A 15,585-nucleotide genomic window follows, 5' to 3' on the forward strand; every position below is an offset into this window, starting at 1 on the left:
ACACCGGCTGGAAAAGGTTTCAAAAGCAGACAACAGAAGATAGGGTTAGTGGTGTCTTGAAGATGGCTCCATTATGGCGGTTTGCTGTGTGTGTGCCTTGACTTTTCCGGCTGGTTTCAATTGTGAGCTTAATCTTTCCCCGTGATGCAACCATACATTAAGACCTTGATAACAACAAGCAGAAAACCAGGGCCTTATGTAACACGGGAGGTTTCAAGTGTTCTTTGTGTGGACTTCTGGAGGGTCTTAATGTACGCACTTATTGAATGTTGAACGTCCTTGCACTTAGAAATAGTACTCTGTATAGCATTGTATAGAATCTTATCCTAGCTATCTTTGTGTATGGGGAATGGGTTAACGTAACAAATGTTAATGCTTGGCACTTGGTTCTATGAACATCCTTACTGTACCGAATGGATTTTTTTTTTCTCTTCCTTCTGACAAATGTAGCCTACTCATTGTAAATCACTTTGGATAAAAGTCTCTGCTAAATGCCCTAAATGTTAAACGTAAATTGAGTTTGTCTATCACTGGAACGAAGCTCAACGTGAACAAACACTTCATCGCTCAGCAGACTAAACACCGCCCCCTCATTGGAGTAATTAGACGGGGCGTGGCCACAGGGTGCCGCCGCCTCACCGCGCCTGTAGTGGCGGAATGTGAGGGGCTCGTACCGCTCAGTGTGCAGCCGCAGCATCATGTGCGTGGTTGGTTCGTATCCCGCTATCTGGATATCTTTAAGCCTGTGCTGTATTTTTCTCTCTTTTTTTTGCGCTGCTGCCTGATTATCGGTGAACGTGGAGTCAGAGAGAGAGGGATAGAGAAAGAGAGAGAGAGAGGAGGGTGAGCGGTAATCGCTGGGTAACAGATGGACCCATCGCAGCCCACCGTCCTGAAGAGGAGCCACCATGGACCCCCAGCTCCCCTCCGGTGCGTCTCGCCGAGCTCTCCTCGTCAAGCAAGTCGATAGGAACGCCCTCCTCATCGGCTAGAGGACGAGACCGATCCACCACCACCTCGGATGGTTGTGAAGGGGCCAGCACGGGAACATAACACCGGGAGAAGTCGTGCGTTGTGCTTTTGGTTTTAGTTTTAGTTTTATTCTCGGAGCGCTGAGTTTTATTCGGGCTTGGATCCTCTGAGGCGCGCGGGTCGCGTCGTGGGGTGCCGCCCCCGCCGCTGCCCCTCGACTTCCCGGTCCCGGTTGGAATTTGAGGTCCCCCTCGTTTTTTCCCCCACCTGTACCGGCTGCAGTCATGTTAATGTAGACGGTCCTCCGCGTTCACCTCTTTAGACAGACTAATCCCCCCGTACCCCCCCTTCCCAACCGCGGCGCCTCTTCAACCCACGGGATTATGATCTTCTCGGACATGAGCACGGGGACCAACTCCCCCAAGGTGCATCCGCCCAATGGGACTCGGTTTTACACGTTTCAGGCAAGTAACGATAAGGTTCCTCGTTTTTTTTTCATTTATAAGCGAAAAAGGATATGGATTGCTGTTGACCTTTTGTGCTTTCATGTCTTGGCTTTATGTCTGACTATATAGGAAACCTGATGTGTAGTCCAAGAAAAGGTGGGGTTGCAATGTAATTGTCAAACTTTTCTTTCTTTTTTACATCTTTTCCTTTTTTGTCACACACACACACACACACACACACACACACACACACACACACACACACACACACACACACACACACACACACACCAAACAAATGGTCCTTTTGAACTGTATTACACTGCCTATTTTTAATTAAGCCTATTGTACATTCATATTCATACACTGTGGTGTAGCCTTCAATTGAAACTTGAATACTGTCCATTAACCAATGGAAACAATGGACATTATTCCCAAGATAAGCTTGTCGTCTTTTTAAGGAGGCCGCTACTTTTCAATCCACTTTTATACATCTCTTATTTTCGTTTTAGAGTTCAGAAAGAAGGAAAGAGATGAAAGATGAGGGTCTTCATTTCACAGGCGGCAGCTGGAAGGTCGCTAGTTCGATCCCCGGCTCCTCCTAGCTGAGTGCCGAGGTGTCCCTGGACAAGACACCTCACCCTAACTGCTCCTGACGTGCTGGCTGTCGCCTTGCATGGTTGACTCCGCCGGTGAATGTGTGCGTGAATGGGTGAATGTGAGGCAATATTGTAAAGGGGTTTGATCGGCCACTGGTTAGAAAAGCGCTGTATAAATGCATTCTATTTACCATTAACCATTATCACTTTTTCATAGAGGGTCTGCTCTGATGTTCCCCCTCTAACGGTGGAGGTGTTCTGCTAATTTGAGAACCGATTACATCTTCGAAGAAGGAGAAACAAGTAGAACGAGTGTGTGGGGGTCGTCTCAGTCGACGGACCTCGTTGTTTTATTTCCCCACTCTGTGACTTGTTTACTCCAGTGGAGTTCAGCCATCACGCTAAACACAGAACTCCTCACTCCGATTCTATCCTGGTCTGTTTTTGAAACCCCCCCCCCAAGAAAACAGACAGAGCGACATAGAGCCCGTGTCGGCTGGGGTTTGTGGAAGCAGAGGGGCAGAACGGTGACCTTTGGGTGGCTGTTCTCCACCGTGTCGGGCCACAGCTCCGGCCTGTCATGTCGGGTTATCCGGCGATGTGGAAGAGACCCATGGGGGTTCAGCTTTTTATGCGCTCCCCTTCTCATACTCAGCAGTCCCAAGAACCATAATGTACTGACAACGGGGGCATCCGTGTCCCGTACGCTGGATGCTAATGTAGGGAGTATTCTGTTACAATCAGAGCTTAGGGTTCGGTTCTGTATACGTAGGGTTAAATATGATCCAATATATCATCAATCGCAGGAGTGACTTTCGCTGAAGGAGTAATTTCAGGTCAACAAACGCCGTAGTGTGATGCTGGCAGCCAGGGGTGTTTGTAAATCGATATCTGTCGGAGGAAAGCAAAAGCAACGTATATTTATTGGTGGCTTGAATTGCAGCACCCTGGGTTTTCTGCGCTTTCTGCTCTCGTATTCATTCCTCTCTTAAAGGACAACCTCAGGATTTCGTTTTTTGAACAGTTTAGCTCAAGAGACAAATGCAGACAACAATTACTGACGTTTATCAGCCGTGAATCCACGAGAACAGGCTGTGATGTTATGCTTTGGGGTAATAGAGCACGTCAATATAGGTCCTGTTTAAGTTCTTGTTTTTACCACTGAGGCTCAGGTTATATTCTATTATTTTGGAAAGAATCCCTAGAGAAACACATCTTGGTTCTTTACCTTTCGCTTGATCGCGTCCCGTTTGTTCTTGTGTCCAACCAACCCTCGCTCAATGAGATGTTTGGCGCGACAGTTTGGTCTTTGCAGGAGGAGAATGGTGGGGACTTAGGTGAGAGCTGGAGAGAGCAGAGTTTGTTGTGCTGGACTACAGAAGGCGGAGTCTAGTGTTATCCGTAAGATTTGGCTGTTATTGAATCCGACCTAATCTCGCTCAAGACCTCACATCGCTGACTACAGGGGGGCAGGGTAGTGTAGCGGCTTAGTGGGTTTTAACTCCCGGCTGGGGCTGGGATCTGTACCCCAATGTCTGCACCCAACATGCTCCTTTTAAAACATAACTGAAATCACTCGAAACTGTTGCTTCGGATACAAGCGGCTTATCAATGACCAAACGTTAATCGACAGTGTGACCTGTTCGAGGTAAGGTTTGTGTCTGCTGGTCGATTCAGGAGAGCGACTGATTCGCACTTCTGTGGAAATATGTGTTGAGAAATGTGTAATCACTCAGAAATAAAAGTCTAATTTGAGCAGGAAAACATGATTAGGAAAGGGTAGTGACTGCATTAGCTCTTTGAGGTTGTTTACTCCTGGCTAATGACACTCAACTCCTCTCATATGCCCTTGCTTGTTTGCAGTTTGAAATCTTCAGGGGGAAGTTAATTAATGGCCAAGTCGATGCCTGGTTGAAGCCTTTGACTTAATTAGCAGCGGGTCTGCAATTCAGTTTTTCTTTTGTCTGTTTTATAACAGACATCAGTTTGATCCCTTTTCTTGGTCCAAGGTATAAGTGGCCCCTTCTAAGACACAATCGATGCAAACCGGCCTACTCGTTATAGTCCTTGAAATTTGACATTGTTTTACCTCTTGACACAGAAAACACAAAGGGGTTTTGTAGCTTGCTGTACGATTGACAAACAGGAGTGTGTGTGTGTGTGTGTGTGTGTGTGTGTGTGTGTGTGTGTGTGTGTGCGCGCATTAGGTATCAAGTATCTTGCATGTCCAACTCCGCCCAGCAATCACTCCCTGACCATCTTCCTGCAACACCCCCCTCTCCTCCTCCCACATCCCCCCCTCCCTTCAGAGAGAGAGAGAGAGAGAGAGAGAGAGAGAGAGAGAGAGAGAGAGAGAGAGAGAGAGAGAGAGAGAGAGAGAGAGAGAGAGAGAGAGAGAGAGAGAGAGAGAGAGAGAGAGAGAGAGAGAGAGAGAGAGAGAGAGAGAGAGAGAGAGAGAGAGAGAGAGAGAGAGAGAGAGAGAGAGAGAGATTTGTAGAATCAACACCCCACTGTCTTCTCTACCCCTTGAGTCCTGTCTTCAGTAGGAGCAGATGGGTGAACGATTCCCCAGAGAATTTCAGTGTTGGAGCCTCACATCAGCAGTAAATCCTCCCCCTGGAAGTGGCCCAAGGGCAGACCGTCAAACCAGGGATTTGAGGTTCAGGTCGACCGGAGCTCTGGTCCCCCATGAACGTCTCTCTGTCTGGTGATGATAGCGCCTGTCTGGGGGTTGGAATGGGGCTCCGTCCGCCTGGCCTGATATACGGCCATCCCAGTTGGCGTATCGTTAGCCTCATAGCATAATTGCGCGTCAAATTCTAGCCAAATTCTGATATCCAACCTAACTCTACTCTCCTGACGCTGCTGATTAACTGTGCCCCGTTGGCTATATTCGGAGCCAATCAGAGTGCTTTTTACATTCCACAATCACTCTCTGCCTAAGTCAGCAGTTTGACTTGGGGATTTTCGACGCAAAATACAAGATGGACCTTAAAATGACTTGGGAAATTATGCTACGAGGCTAACGAAATGTATCTTTTACATTCCGGAGAATGTGTCGGGGTGCAGTGGTTATTTAATACAACCTATCCATGGAGTTTTAATCTCAGATGAACCCTCCTGGGTACACTCAAGACCGGAGTAGAGACACACAACACGCACAAAGCAAAACACACACCCCGCACGAGGAGCCCAGGATGACTCACCAACCGACACCAGACGACTTGTGTGGATTTAACTCAGCACTTTATCTCTCTCGCCCTCACCGCCTCTCTCTCTCTCTCTCTGTCTCTGTCTCTCTCTCTCTTTCTCCCTTACTGCCTCTCTCTCTCCACATCCATACTGAGCACAATGCACACTGTTCTCCGCCTTCGACACACACTCAATCAACGCAGCAAGCCTTCACTTTGTGTGAAATTCTATTCATCTCTCTCTCCTCTGCTGTCGGTGTGTGTGTGTGTGTGTGTGTGTGTGTGTGTGTGTGTGTGTGTGTGTGTGTGTGTGTGTGTGTGTGTGTGTGTGTGTGGTGTGTGTGTGTGTGTGTGTGTGTGTGTGTGTGCCACATGGCGATCGTGAGCAATGGCATTGTGCGTCTGGCACCTCATGGCCTTGCCAAGTCTCTGGTCGGACCCCCGCGGTCTAGTGGTCACTATCATTGTGTTTGGCTATTGTGTTCCCCAAAGTAAACGTGCTTACCTGGCTTTGGACAAAAAACACGGACACGATAGATAGCGATGGGAGATACGACAACTCTTTTGGGATAAAATGGTCGTCAATTGTCAGCTTTCCGAACGTGTCTTCTCTACAGAGCTAGAGGTGGGTAGTTGAACATAAATCACAGCCGATCTCCATTCCAACATCATCTTCTGTTCGCCGCCATGGCTAACAGAAGCCATCACTCACAACTGACAGCGCTAGCACCTGCTATAGCTAGCATCCACTGGCGCTTACCTTTGCTATCGCCCGCTGTGATTGGCACCCTAGCTAGCATCAACTGTCGCTAAACGCTGCTATCGCTAACGCCCGCTGTAGCAGGCGGCATAGCTAGCATCCGCTGTCCCTAACCGTCGCCATCGCTAACGCCTGCTGTAGCTAGCCTCCGCGGTCGCTAGCAGTCTCCCTGGCTCCCTGCACAAACCAACTGTTGGAGGCCGCCACCTGCACCACGGTGTGTGTCTGCGGCGGCAGCGCTGGCGGTTGAGAAAGAGGGCGAGGTCGAGTGAGACAGATGATCTCAGGCCAGCAGGCTGCAGCTTCCTGCTGAGCTGCTCGGTCAGAACCTGTGTTTCCTGCGGGCCGATGCGGCTATTCCTGCTCTCTCTAGAGTGGCTGCGCATGCACGTAGATGATGACACACACACACACACACACATGCACACACATAGGCCTAAGTTATGCAGGCAAACGCGCACACACACACACACACACACACACACACACACACACACACACACACACACACACACACACACACACACACACACACACACACACACACAGAGGCAACACCCACGGTGATGTGCTTGTGTCAGCAGCACACATACGTGCACGCCTGCTGACTTGATGCTGTGCCCAGCTGTGTGGAGCAAACTAATCCCCACCCCCAGCTGTCCTGTCCGTTGTGTGTGATCAACCTCTGGAATCTCCTTCCCTGTCGCTCTCGCTCTCACGCTCTCTCACTCTCACACGCTCACGCTTGCGACGGTCCACCACTGTAAATCATTATAAATCGACCCACGGCTCGTGGGTTGAGACATTGCTCGGAGACCTACGTTGTAGTTTGATGTTTGTGGTTGTTTTAGCTCAGCATGCAGTCCACTGTATGTCGGGAAACAGATTCGTTCTATTTTGGCCCCAGAGATTTCCTCTTTCTATTGTCATCCCTCCGGTCACTTGACGCCCGTGTGAAAAAAAATCCCCCTGGCCCATTTCAGCTGAATCACCTAATTTCCCCCCCCTTTTCTCTTCAGTCCCTCTTCCCCTTGTCTTTCTCATGGTCTTCTATAAAAGCAGCCCTCTGGCTTCCAGAGCGTGGCCGCGCGGGGCCAGATGGGGAGGGGAGGGAGTTTGACCCACTTTGATGGATTCCACCACGATTTAAAAGGATGAGCGAGCCACGGAGCGCGGGAGGCTCCGCCGCTCGCCGTATATCACACACTGTGTGTGTGTGTGTGTGTGTGTGTGTGTGTGTGTGTGTTCGCTCGCGCGCGGCTCTCGCGTGTGTGAGCGCGATTGTTGCATTAAGTAAAGCGGCCGTAACGCGGCGCGCCCTTTGCGACCACGGGGTGAAGGGGATTGGACGAGATGGATGAGGATGGAGGAGGAGGAGGAAGAGAGGAGGACGAAGACGAGGGGGGGGGGGGAGGTTGTCGTCACGGCGACGATCGAAAGATGTAGCCCGCAGATAAGTGTGAGCCGAACATGGAGGCCCGGTGTTTGTGGCGGCTGCTGCGGTGGCCGCTCCTCGTCCTCGCTCTGTTTCGCCCCGTCGCTGTCTTATTACCGCGCCCCGTCTTTGTCTCTCGCAGCGCAGCAGCGGCTGCACCCAGCACATGTCTTTTCAGCGCAGGCTTAAGTGCTATAATAACCCTGGTGGGCGTGTTGTACAGAAATAGACGCACACTCGCACGGACGGGCTTGTGGGGACCCGCACGCACGCACGCACGCACGCACGCACGCACGCACGCAGAGATAGGGGGAAGGCCTATGGGGACCTACACACACATACTGGAAGGACATATTTTGGGGACCTACACACACACACACACACACACACACACGCGCATACAGTTCTATGGGGACACACACACTCGAAGGACATGCTATCGGGGACACACCGAACACACACACACACAGACACAGACAGGACAGTTTTATGGGGACCTACACAAACTGGAAGGACATGCTATTAGGGGACATGCATGCACATACGCAAGTACATCTCCTATGTTTATTTAATCTCTGAGGCGGTATAGGGTTCAGCCCAAGGCTCTCTCTCCTCTATGGGCAGCAGTTGACTGGGCGATGTCCCCGCTCTTTATGATGGAATCACAACCTTTATTTGGCCAGTGTCGCGAAGCCGGGCCGATGCAACACCATTGCGGTGGTCTGTAGTATCCAGATCTCCCAGGCACATGGCCTGGCTTGACAGATCCAAGAGCAGGGAAAAGTGCAGAGCTGAATGATGGCCGGCAATTAAAACCCTTCCCTTCGCCAGAGAGCCGTTGTTGAGCGATTGACGTTGTGTCGCCGGCCGCCATGATTCAGTGCCGGAGCGAGACATGACAGAGGTGCTGATCACACGTGTGAATGAGTGAATGAGCTGTCACATGCTTGGCTCGTCAATCTTTGCTCTGTCCTTTTTATTCGGTACATCTCCTGCACTGACCGAGGGGGTCAGTCGATGGATAGAAAATAAATCGATTCACGATTTGGTTATTTAGTGAAGTAAGTAAAAAAATAGCAAACGTCAGATGTTCTTTCAGGTTTTTGTTGCTGATTGTTAAATAAATGCTGGGATGAAGCAAGCTTTTAAAAAAAAAACCTCTTTGAACTCTTTGTGGCTTGTGACAAGCGTTTGTCCATTCCTCACAAAATTATATAGACTGAATTAAACATTCATTCTACATTTAGTCATTCAACCTACTACAATGAATCAATCAACATGCCATATAATCTTTTCAAGTCCTACACACAAACGTTTGCATGCATGGACACCGAGTTGTAAGTTAGAGGTTTTCTTCAAAATTCAAAGTCCACCTTTTGGTTTCTATTCCAGGACTGGCGTAGTTCTCCCACTACGTCCTCTTTTAGCTGGCCAGAAGACAAGACGGTGAATTAGCGATTCACTGTGGGCAGCTTGGCGCCAGCTAGATTGCACACTTTTGACACACGTCCTTCCTCTTGCTGCCTGGACTATGCTTGTCAAGTAAAAAAGACGGATGGTCCTACCTGTTCTCTAAACCGCAATTCCGAAGGGCTATTTTTAAATAGACCTCACTGACGCCTGGCCATATAAGGCGGAGGAACCATGCCCACTGCAAATTCTGGTAGCCACAAGCTAGTGGCTAACAAAATAAGCTAACTTTCGGGCTTTCTGTTATTGAGCTGGCGTAGACCCCGACGATGCTCAGATTATATTCTAATATCATGGAAAGGATCCCTATGGAGAAACTACTTTTTTCTGGTTCTTTTTTATCTATTTTTTCGCTTGATCCGGTGTGTTTTGTACTGTGTCCCACTGAGTCCCACCCAAGCAGATGCCGCTCCGAAACCTGGCTGTTGCAGGATATATCCCCTTTGTCCCTGCATCATTTGAACTCCCCTTCACCCAAACGTTTTAGGTATCATTAAGCTAGGCTAGCCGTCGTCCAACGCAACAAACCATCCTCTCCCCAGCTCACGTTTCCACCGTGGTCTGACACAATAACAAACTGATCCAGCGAAAGGTAGCAAAACAAGTTTTATCCTTTCAGTAATGAGATAATATAATCTGAGCCCGTCAGTGGCAAAATCAAGCACATTTAGAGGATTGCTTTGTCCGTATTACTCCGATGGATCCCAAATGAACGGAAAATTGGGTCCAGGTTGAGAAATCCCAAAGTTTTCCTTTAAAAAATCTACAAAAAAAGACTTCAGTCAGACACACGATCAGTCTACGCAACTTTAATGTAGTGAGATATACACTCCTAATTTAAGTCCAGGGAGCCCTACTATTTTAACTGGTGTTATGTTGTACGGGTGCCTGTGGCCGGTGACATAAAGTGTTATGCACTGGGCTTCTGTGAATAATGCAGAGGCAGTGAAGTCGTCCACATGTTAAATTAAACCCGCCATGGTTGTCCTGTAATTTACAGCCCCTGTGTGTGTGTGTGTGTGTGTGTGTGTGTGTGTGTGTGTGTGTGTGTGTGTGTGTGTGTGTGTGTGTGTGTGTGTGTGTGTGTGTGTGTGTGTGTGTGTGTGTGTGTGGGCGGTGTGTTTCTGCCTGTTTGTCTATATTTCAAGGCCTTGAACGCATTGGTGTGTGTGTATATTTTCCCACAAAGCGCCCGCACAGAGCTCTACGACCCCAAGACCTCCGATCTGTCTCTTCTTTATTTACCATTAAACCTCTGCCGTTTATCCCGACACAGGCCCCTAAATCTCCGTCCTGGTAAACAGAGGCCAACTTCTCACACAAACGCACACAAGATGCTGTGGATAGCCTTGAGTCTTGTATCGCTGCCCTCTCTCTCTCTTACTCAGCCTGGACCTCATGGTCTCTCCACCGCCGTGGCCTTTAGCCCGGATTACAGCGAGTGAATGTTTGACCTTTCATGTCGCCGGTCAGTCAATAGACAAATAAGGGATGTCGGAGGGTTAATTAGCCTAGGCGTGCGTCTGGTGAAGTCGTCCGTCATTCTGACATTACGCTCTCTGGCTCGCTCTCTCTCTCTTGCTCTCTCACTCTCTCGCTCTCGCGCTCTCTCACTCCCTCTTTCGCTCTTGCGCTCTCTCTCTCGTTCGCTCGCTCTCATTCACTCACACTCATAATAATATTACTGTATATTACGGTGTTACTGCGTCAAGCCCTGCGTCCTACCCCTCCTTCTCCGTCTTAAAGCTTGTAGCGTGGAGTATGTTATTTATGTTTTTATTAATACTTTATATTCCAGTGCGTCTTTTATCAGGTGGCAGCTTTCAGTTCATTTAGCCGGGGCCGCGCTTCTCTGTGAAGCTTTCATGGCATGAAAGAGTCTCGACGGAGGGGGGGGGGGGGATTCCTGACGGGAGAGTGTGTCAGAGGGTGGGAGGAGAGAGCGGGCTGGGAGGGAAGGAAGGAAGGAATGGATGAAGGAGAGGGAGTAAAAGAGAGAATTGTAAAGGTCCTTAGATCAAGTACAAGAGACAAAGAATCCACCTCAACGCTCAGGGCTGTTTGATCCCTGACACAAAGAGTTGCACTTACCACTGTAGGTGACTTCTAGTTGAACGGTGAATTGCATAACGTACTTGTTGGGCGAACCATCGACAGTAATATTTTGGTTGAATGCTTTTTTAGTCATCTTGCGAATACATTTGACATTATGTCGTTATGGGTTTCGGTTAAGTTTTGAAGCCCGGGTTTATAATTAAAGGTCCAAGATAAACCGTTTGTCGTTGCGTACTGTTGTTAAGCTTGAAGTAGGTTCGGTCGTCAATGTTTTCATGGCTGCCTCCGGGTCATCCAGTTCCCCAGCATTGGACACGAAACCTGGAACGTCTGACCATCAGAACTGAATGTACCCTAATCTACTACCCCCACAGCCTGTAACACAAATGCAGAGGTTTGACGCCATGAGCTTCACAACCCTTGAGCCATGTGGTGAAGCTCTAATTATCGGCTGTCATTTTACAATTAAGAATAATGCAGAGAGAGAGAGAGAGAGAGAGAGAGAGAGAGAGAGAGAGAGAGAGAGAGAGAGAGAGAGAGAGAGAGAGAGAGAGAGAGAGAGAGAGAGAGAGAGAGAGAGAGAGAGAGAGAGAGAGAGAGAGAGAGAGAGAGAGAGAGAGAGAGAGAGAGAGAGAGAGAGATCCTTCCACCTGCACAGAGAAACACCACTCACTTAAAATGCAGGCAGATGTGTCAGACAGCGACACACACATAGAAAGAGAGACACACAGACTCACAAACACACACACATTGACAGACACACAATCGCACACACAGACGGAGACTCATGCACACAGACGGAGAGACACACACACCTCTGTCAATATTCTCTCCTCTCAATCCACACATGCTTCTCACCTTGCTGCAATGACGCTCTTTTTATAATCTGTGTCCTCTCTGTGTTATCAGAGAGGGACGGGCGTTCAGGACTCTAAGGAACAAAGCATAATAACAGCCTAGTCTAAGATCATAGCAGCTCGGAAATTGCCTTTTTTAAATGCAAATATGTTATGTCTTTCCACCATGTTGCAGCCGTTGGGGTTTGTCATCATCGTATATATTTCAAGATCCAAAACAAGATGGACACATCTGCTGGTGCACCCCCTTCGCTTTTGACCACTTATTCATTTAGAGTTCATCAGAATTACCTTGTCACTTAGGAGCGAGTGAGGGCAAGAAAGACTACTTGCTAGATTGGATATATAGGATCATGGTAATATGCTGTTCTCTATTTAATTCCCTTATCTAATTCCCCCAAGAACACAACATAAGACTGTGCACGTTGCATACTACGAATACCTATATGCATAAATTATATGCAGTCCATGCTGAATGCAAATCAATGTATTCACCAGTGCTGTATTCCCTGTGCCCCCCCCCCTCTCTTCAAAACCTTTCTTACTTATTGTATGTTGTACGTCCTGGCACTTAATGTACACACTTATTGTGTGTTGTACATCCTGGCACTTAAAAATGGTACTTAGCATCATACTTATCCTAGCTATCTTTGTTGTACACGGGGAATGGGTTAAACTAGCGATTGTGAGTGTTCTTTCAACATCCTTACTGTCCTTACTGTGTTTTTCAGCGATATATATTGTTTCTCTCTCTTCTTACAAGTGTACTTATTGTTAGTCACTTTGAATAAAAGTGTGTGCTAAATGCCCTAAATGTAAAATTTAAATAATAATGTTCCTTCAAACTCAAAATATTATCCGTTCCTGCAGTCGTTACTGCCCACCCTTCTGGTCCGTGCGTTAAGACCGGTTCCATCCTGCTCTCCCTTGGGGACAAATCTGGCCTGCGTTAATAGACAAGACGGATGATTAGTAATTAACAACACTTTCTTTTAGTCACCTGCCTTCTAATTTGGAGCAGAGAGCCACGCCCTCCCCATATATCTCTCTCCGCCCCAGACAGCCATAAACACCACTGTGTGTGTGTGTGTGTGTGTGTGTGTGTGTGTGTGTGTGTGTGTGTGTGTGTGTGTGTGTGTGTGTGTGTGTGTGTGTGTGTGTGTGTGTGTGTGTGTGTGAGTGAGTGGTACTTCAGTGTTGCGGTTGCGCTACGAGTGTCCGTCTGAAGAAGAGGATTTATTGGGTGCCCTCAGATAGCAGTAAACTGGGAGAGACGGCTCAGAGCTGCAGTCGGATGCTTTAGCTTTGCCGTGTGTGTTTGTGTCTTTATCTTGGCATCTGTTTGTGTGTGTATGTTGTCGTGTGTGTGTATCTTGGCGGTTGTGTGTTTATATTGGCGTGTGCTTGTGTGTTTGTGTGTATCTTGACGTGTGTGTGTGTGTTTGTATCTTGGCATTTGTGTGTGTATCTTTGAGTGTGTGTGTTTGCGTTTGTGTGTATCTCTTGACGTGTGTTTGTGTGTACATCTTGGCTTATGTGTGTGTGCGTGTGTGTAACTTGGCGTGTTTATGTGTGCATTTTGACGTGTGTGTGTCTGTTTGTGTGTGTATCTTGGTGCATGTGTGTCATCGGCATGTGTGGCTGTGTTAGCTTCTATGCGTGTACGGTTGGGCATGCATGTCTTGGTGTTTGTGTCGGTGTGAGATGCATTGTTAGATTCACTGATGTTTTGCTGTTTTTTAATTCTCACCAGATGGGATCGGTTTTTATTTCATTTCTTACAGTTGATAGTTTTAGTAGCACTCGTTACATCAAGCTTTTTTAAATGATGGGTTTATAACGGACAATACGTGGCATATTAAACTTTGATCAGCTCATCAGATCCATAAACATTATTTTAACATACACCTATTTTCATTTTACAGTTGCCTGGTAGTCGTTGCATGATGTTTTTTTTTTGTGATAATGGTTGAGCGAACGAGCAGGAGAACAATATTAGAGGGTAGTTTGGTTTGATGTCCTCAAAAATGAAGATTCAAGTAAAGACACAAAAGTAGTTTCCATGTTTGTTAGAAAGTGTGCATGAATGGGTGAATGTTAGGCAATATTGTAAAGCGCTTTGAGTGGCCACTGGTTGGGAAAGCGCTCTATAAATGCAGTCATTTAAAGGCACTATTCCTCCTTTGACCCTCTGTCTACCAAGTCTTTGTTCTCTCTGTCCGGTGCAGCAGAGTTAGGGTCTGTACTGTAACCAGGGGAGACCCTCAGAACAACATAGCACTCTCCGTAGGATCAAACGACGCAGTGTTTTCTTAAGTACTAGAGGTTAGTAGTAGCGTCGAGTGTCGAGGTGTCCCTGAGCGAGACGCCTCACCCTGACTCCTCCTGACGAGCTGGCTGTTGCCACCATGGTTGACACCGCCGTCAGTGTCTGAATGTGTGTATGAGCGAAAGTCGCTCTGGATAAAAGCGTCTGCTAAATGCCGTAAATGTTCAAAATGTTAATCTAATACAAAATGAAAAACTTGGAATTGCACAGCCTTCATCCACACACAGCCTGGATGATATCACCTGAATACACCCGTGCTTTACTCCACTCTTTTGTCTGAATTCTGTCTCAAAGAGTAATCAAAGAAAAGAACATTCTCAAATTTCTCATTAACAGTCAACTAGTATCATATTTGTTGTAAGAAAAGTAAGGAGGAGAGTTGAAGCGGCTTTCTCTGAAATTACCTCAGATTCACACCAAACACTCTCAGCAAAACGAATCAAAGGGCAGAAATAATAATGGCTTCCTTCTCCTCGCCTCTTGTGCAAGATCGTTTAACTGTAATAGGCGAGGTGCTCTCGGAAATTACCATGCACCGAGGTTCCATTCTGCACGACCACAAGTGGTTAACGCAAGGAATCGTGTTTGTTTCCGAGGTGCTGCCGGTCGTGTTAATAACATCATCTTGATAGACCACAACAACCGCCCAGTTGTTGTGCAGCTGTTTTTGCCTTGTTAGAGGACTTCTGGGATGTTGTGTGTCGACCCTATGAATGAATTAGAGTTTAATAAGGGGCGAAGGAATCCCAGAAGTACTTGGAAATGGTAAGGCTAAAAAACGCCAAGCGATTCCTCGAGGAACAAAGGCTCTTCGCTTTTCCTCAATACAATAATTATAAAAATGGGACCTTTCTCCTGAAAGGTCCCCTCCCCCTGTACGGGAGGTAGAGCGAGTTGGCTGGTAACCGGAAGGTTGCTGGTTCGATCCCCAGCTCCGCCTAACTGAGTGTCGAGGTGTCCCCGAGCAAGACACCTCACCCTGACTGCTCCCGACGAGCTGTCTGTCGCCATTGTAACGCGCTTTAAGTGGCCACTGGTTAGAAAAGCGCTGTATAAATGCAGTCCATTTACCATAAAGAGGGTTTATTGCCTAAGATCACAAACGATGGGACAGTATCAACACCGTCAGGGCTGGGCCCATACGTCTCTGAGTGAGGAAGTAATGCACAACGCATGGCTGGTCCGAGTGTCTTAATGGGTTCTCACTGATGACCGTGAAGGGGAAGCCGCATGCATTCATTTCCGTACAGTTCCCCCACCCACCCCCCCCACACACGTCCGATTCCTGTCTGATCTCCATGGCGCCATCTGGGAGACAGGAAGTAATGTGTCATTATCTGCACTGTCAATCCTAAATTATCCATCGTTTGTTTGTTCTTTGGACAGGTCGATGCAGACGGGTCGTTGGAATTATTTGAATTTTTTTTATCTGTATTTCTTTCCCACTTTCGTTTTTTATTCATAGTTGACT

General features: G+C 47.7%; 1 protein-coding gene across 12 annotated transcripts in view; it reads left to right on the plus strand.

Annotated features, from left to right (window-relative positions):
* ppfia2 (PTPRF interacting protein alpha 2) overlaps positions 1–15,585 on the plus strand; it is a 126,315-nt gene that overhangs the window by 48,739 nt on the left and 61,991 nt on the right. For 2 of the 12 annotated variants that reach the window (XM_060037901.1, XM_060037903.1), the window contains exon 1: positions 637–1,436. The exons of the other annotated variants lie outside the window; for them this stretch is intronic. In XM_060037901.1, coding sequence (XP_059893884.1) covers positions 1,356–1,436 — 81 coding nt within the window. In that variant the 5' untranslated portion in view covers positions 637–1,355. Of the gene's footprint in view, positions 1–636; positions 1,437–15,585 lie in introns of those variants that run through there. 12 annotated transcript variants of the gene reach the window in all.

This window comes from Gadus macrocephalus, chromosome 19 (assembly GCF_031168955.1).
Source record: "Gadus macrocephalus chromosome 19, ASM3116895v1".
Taxonomy (NCBI): domain Eukaryota; kingdom Metazoa; phylum Chordata; class Actinopteri; order Gadiformes; family Gadidae; genus Gadus; species Gadus macrocephalus.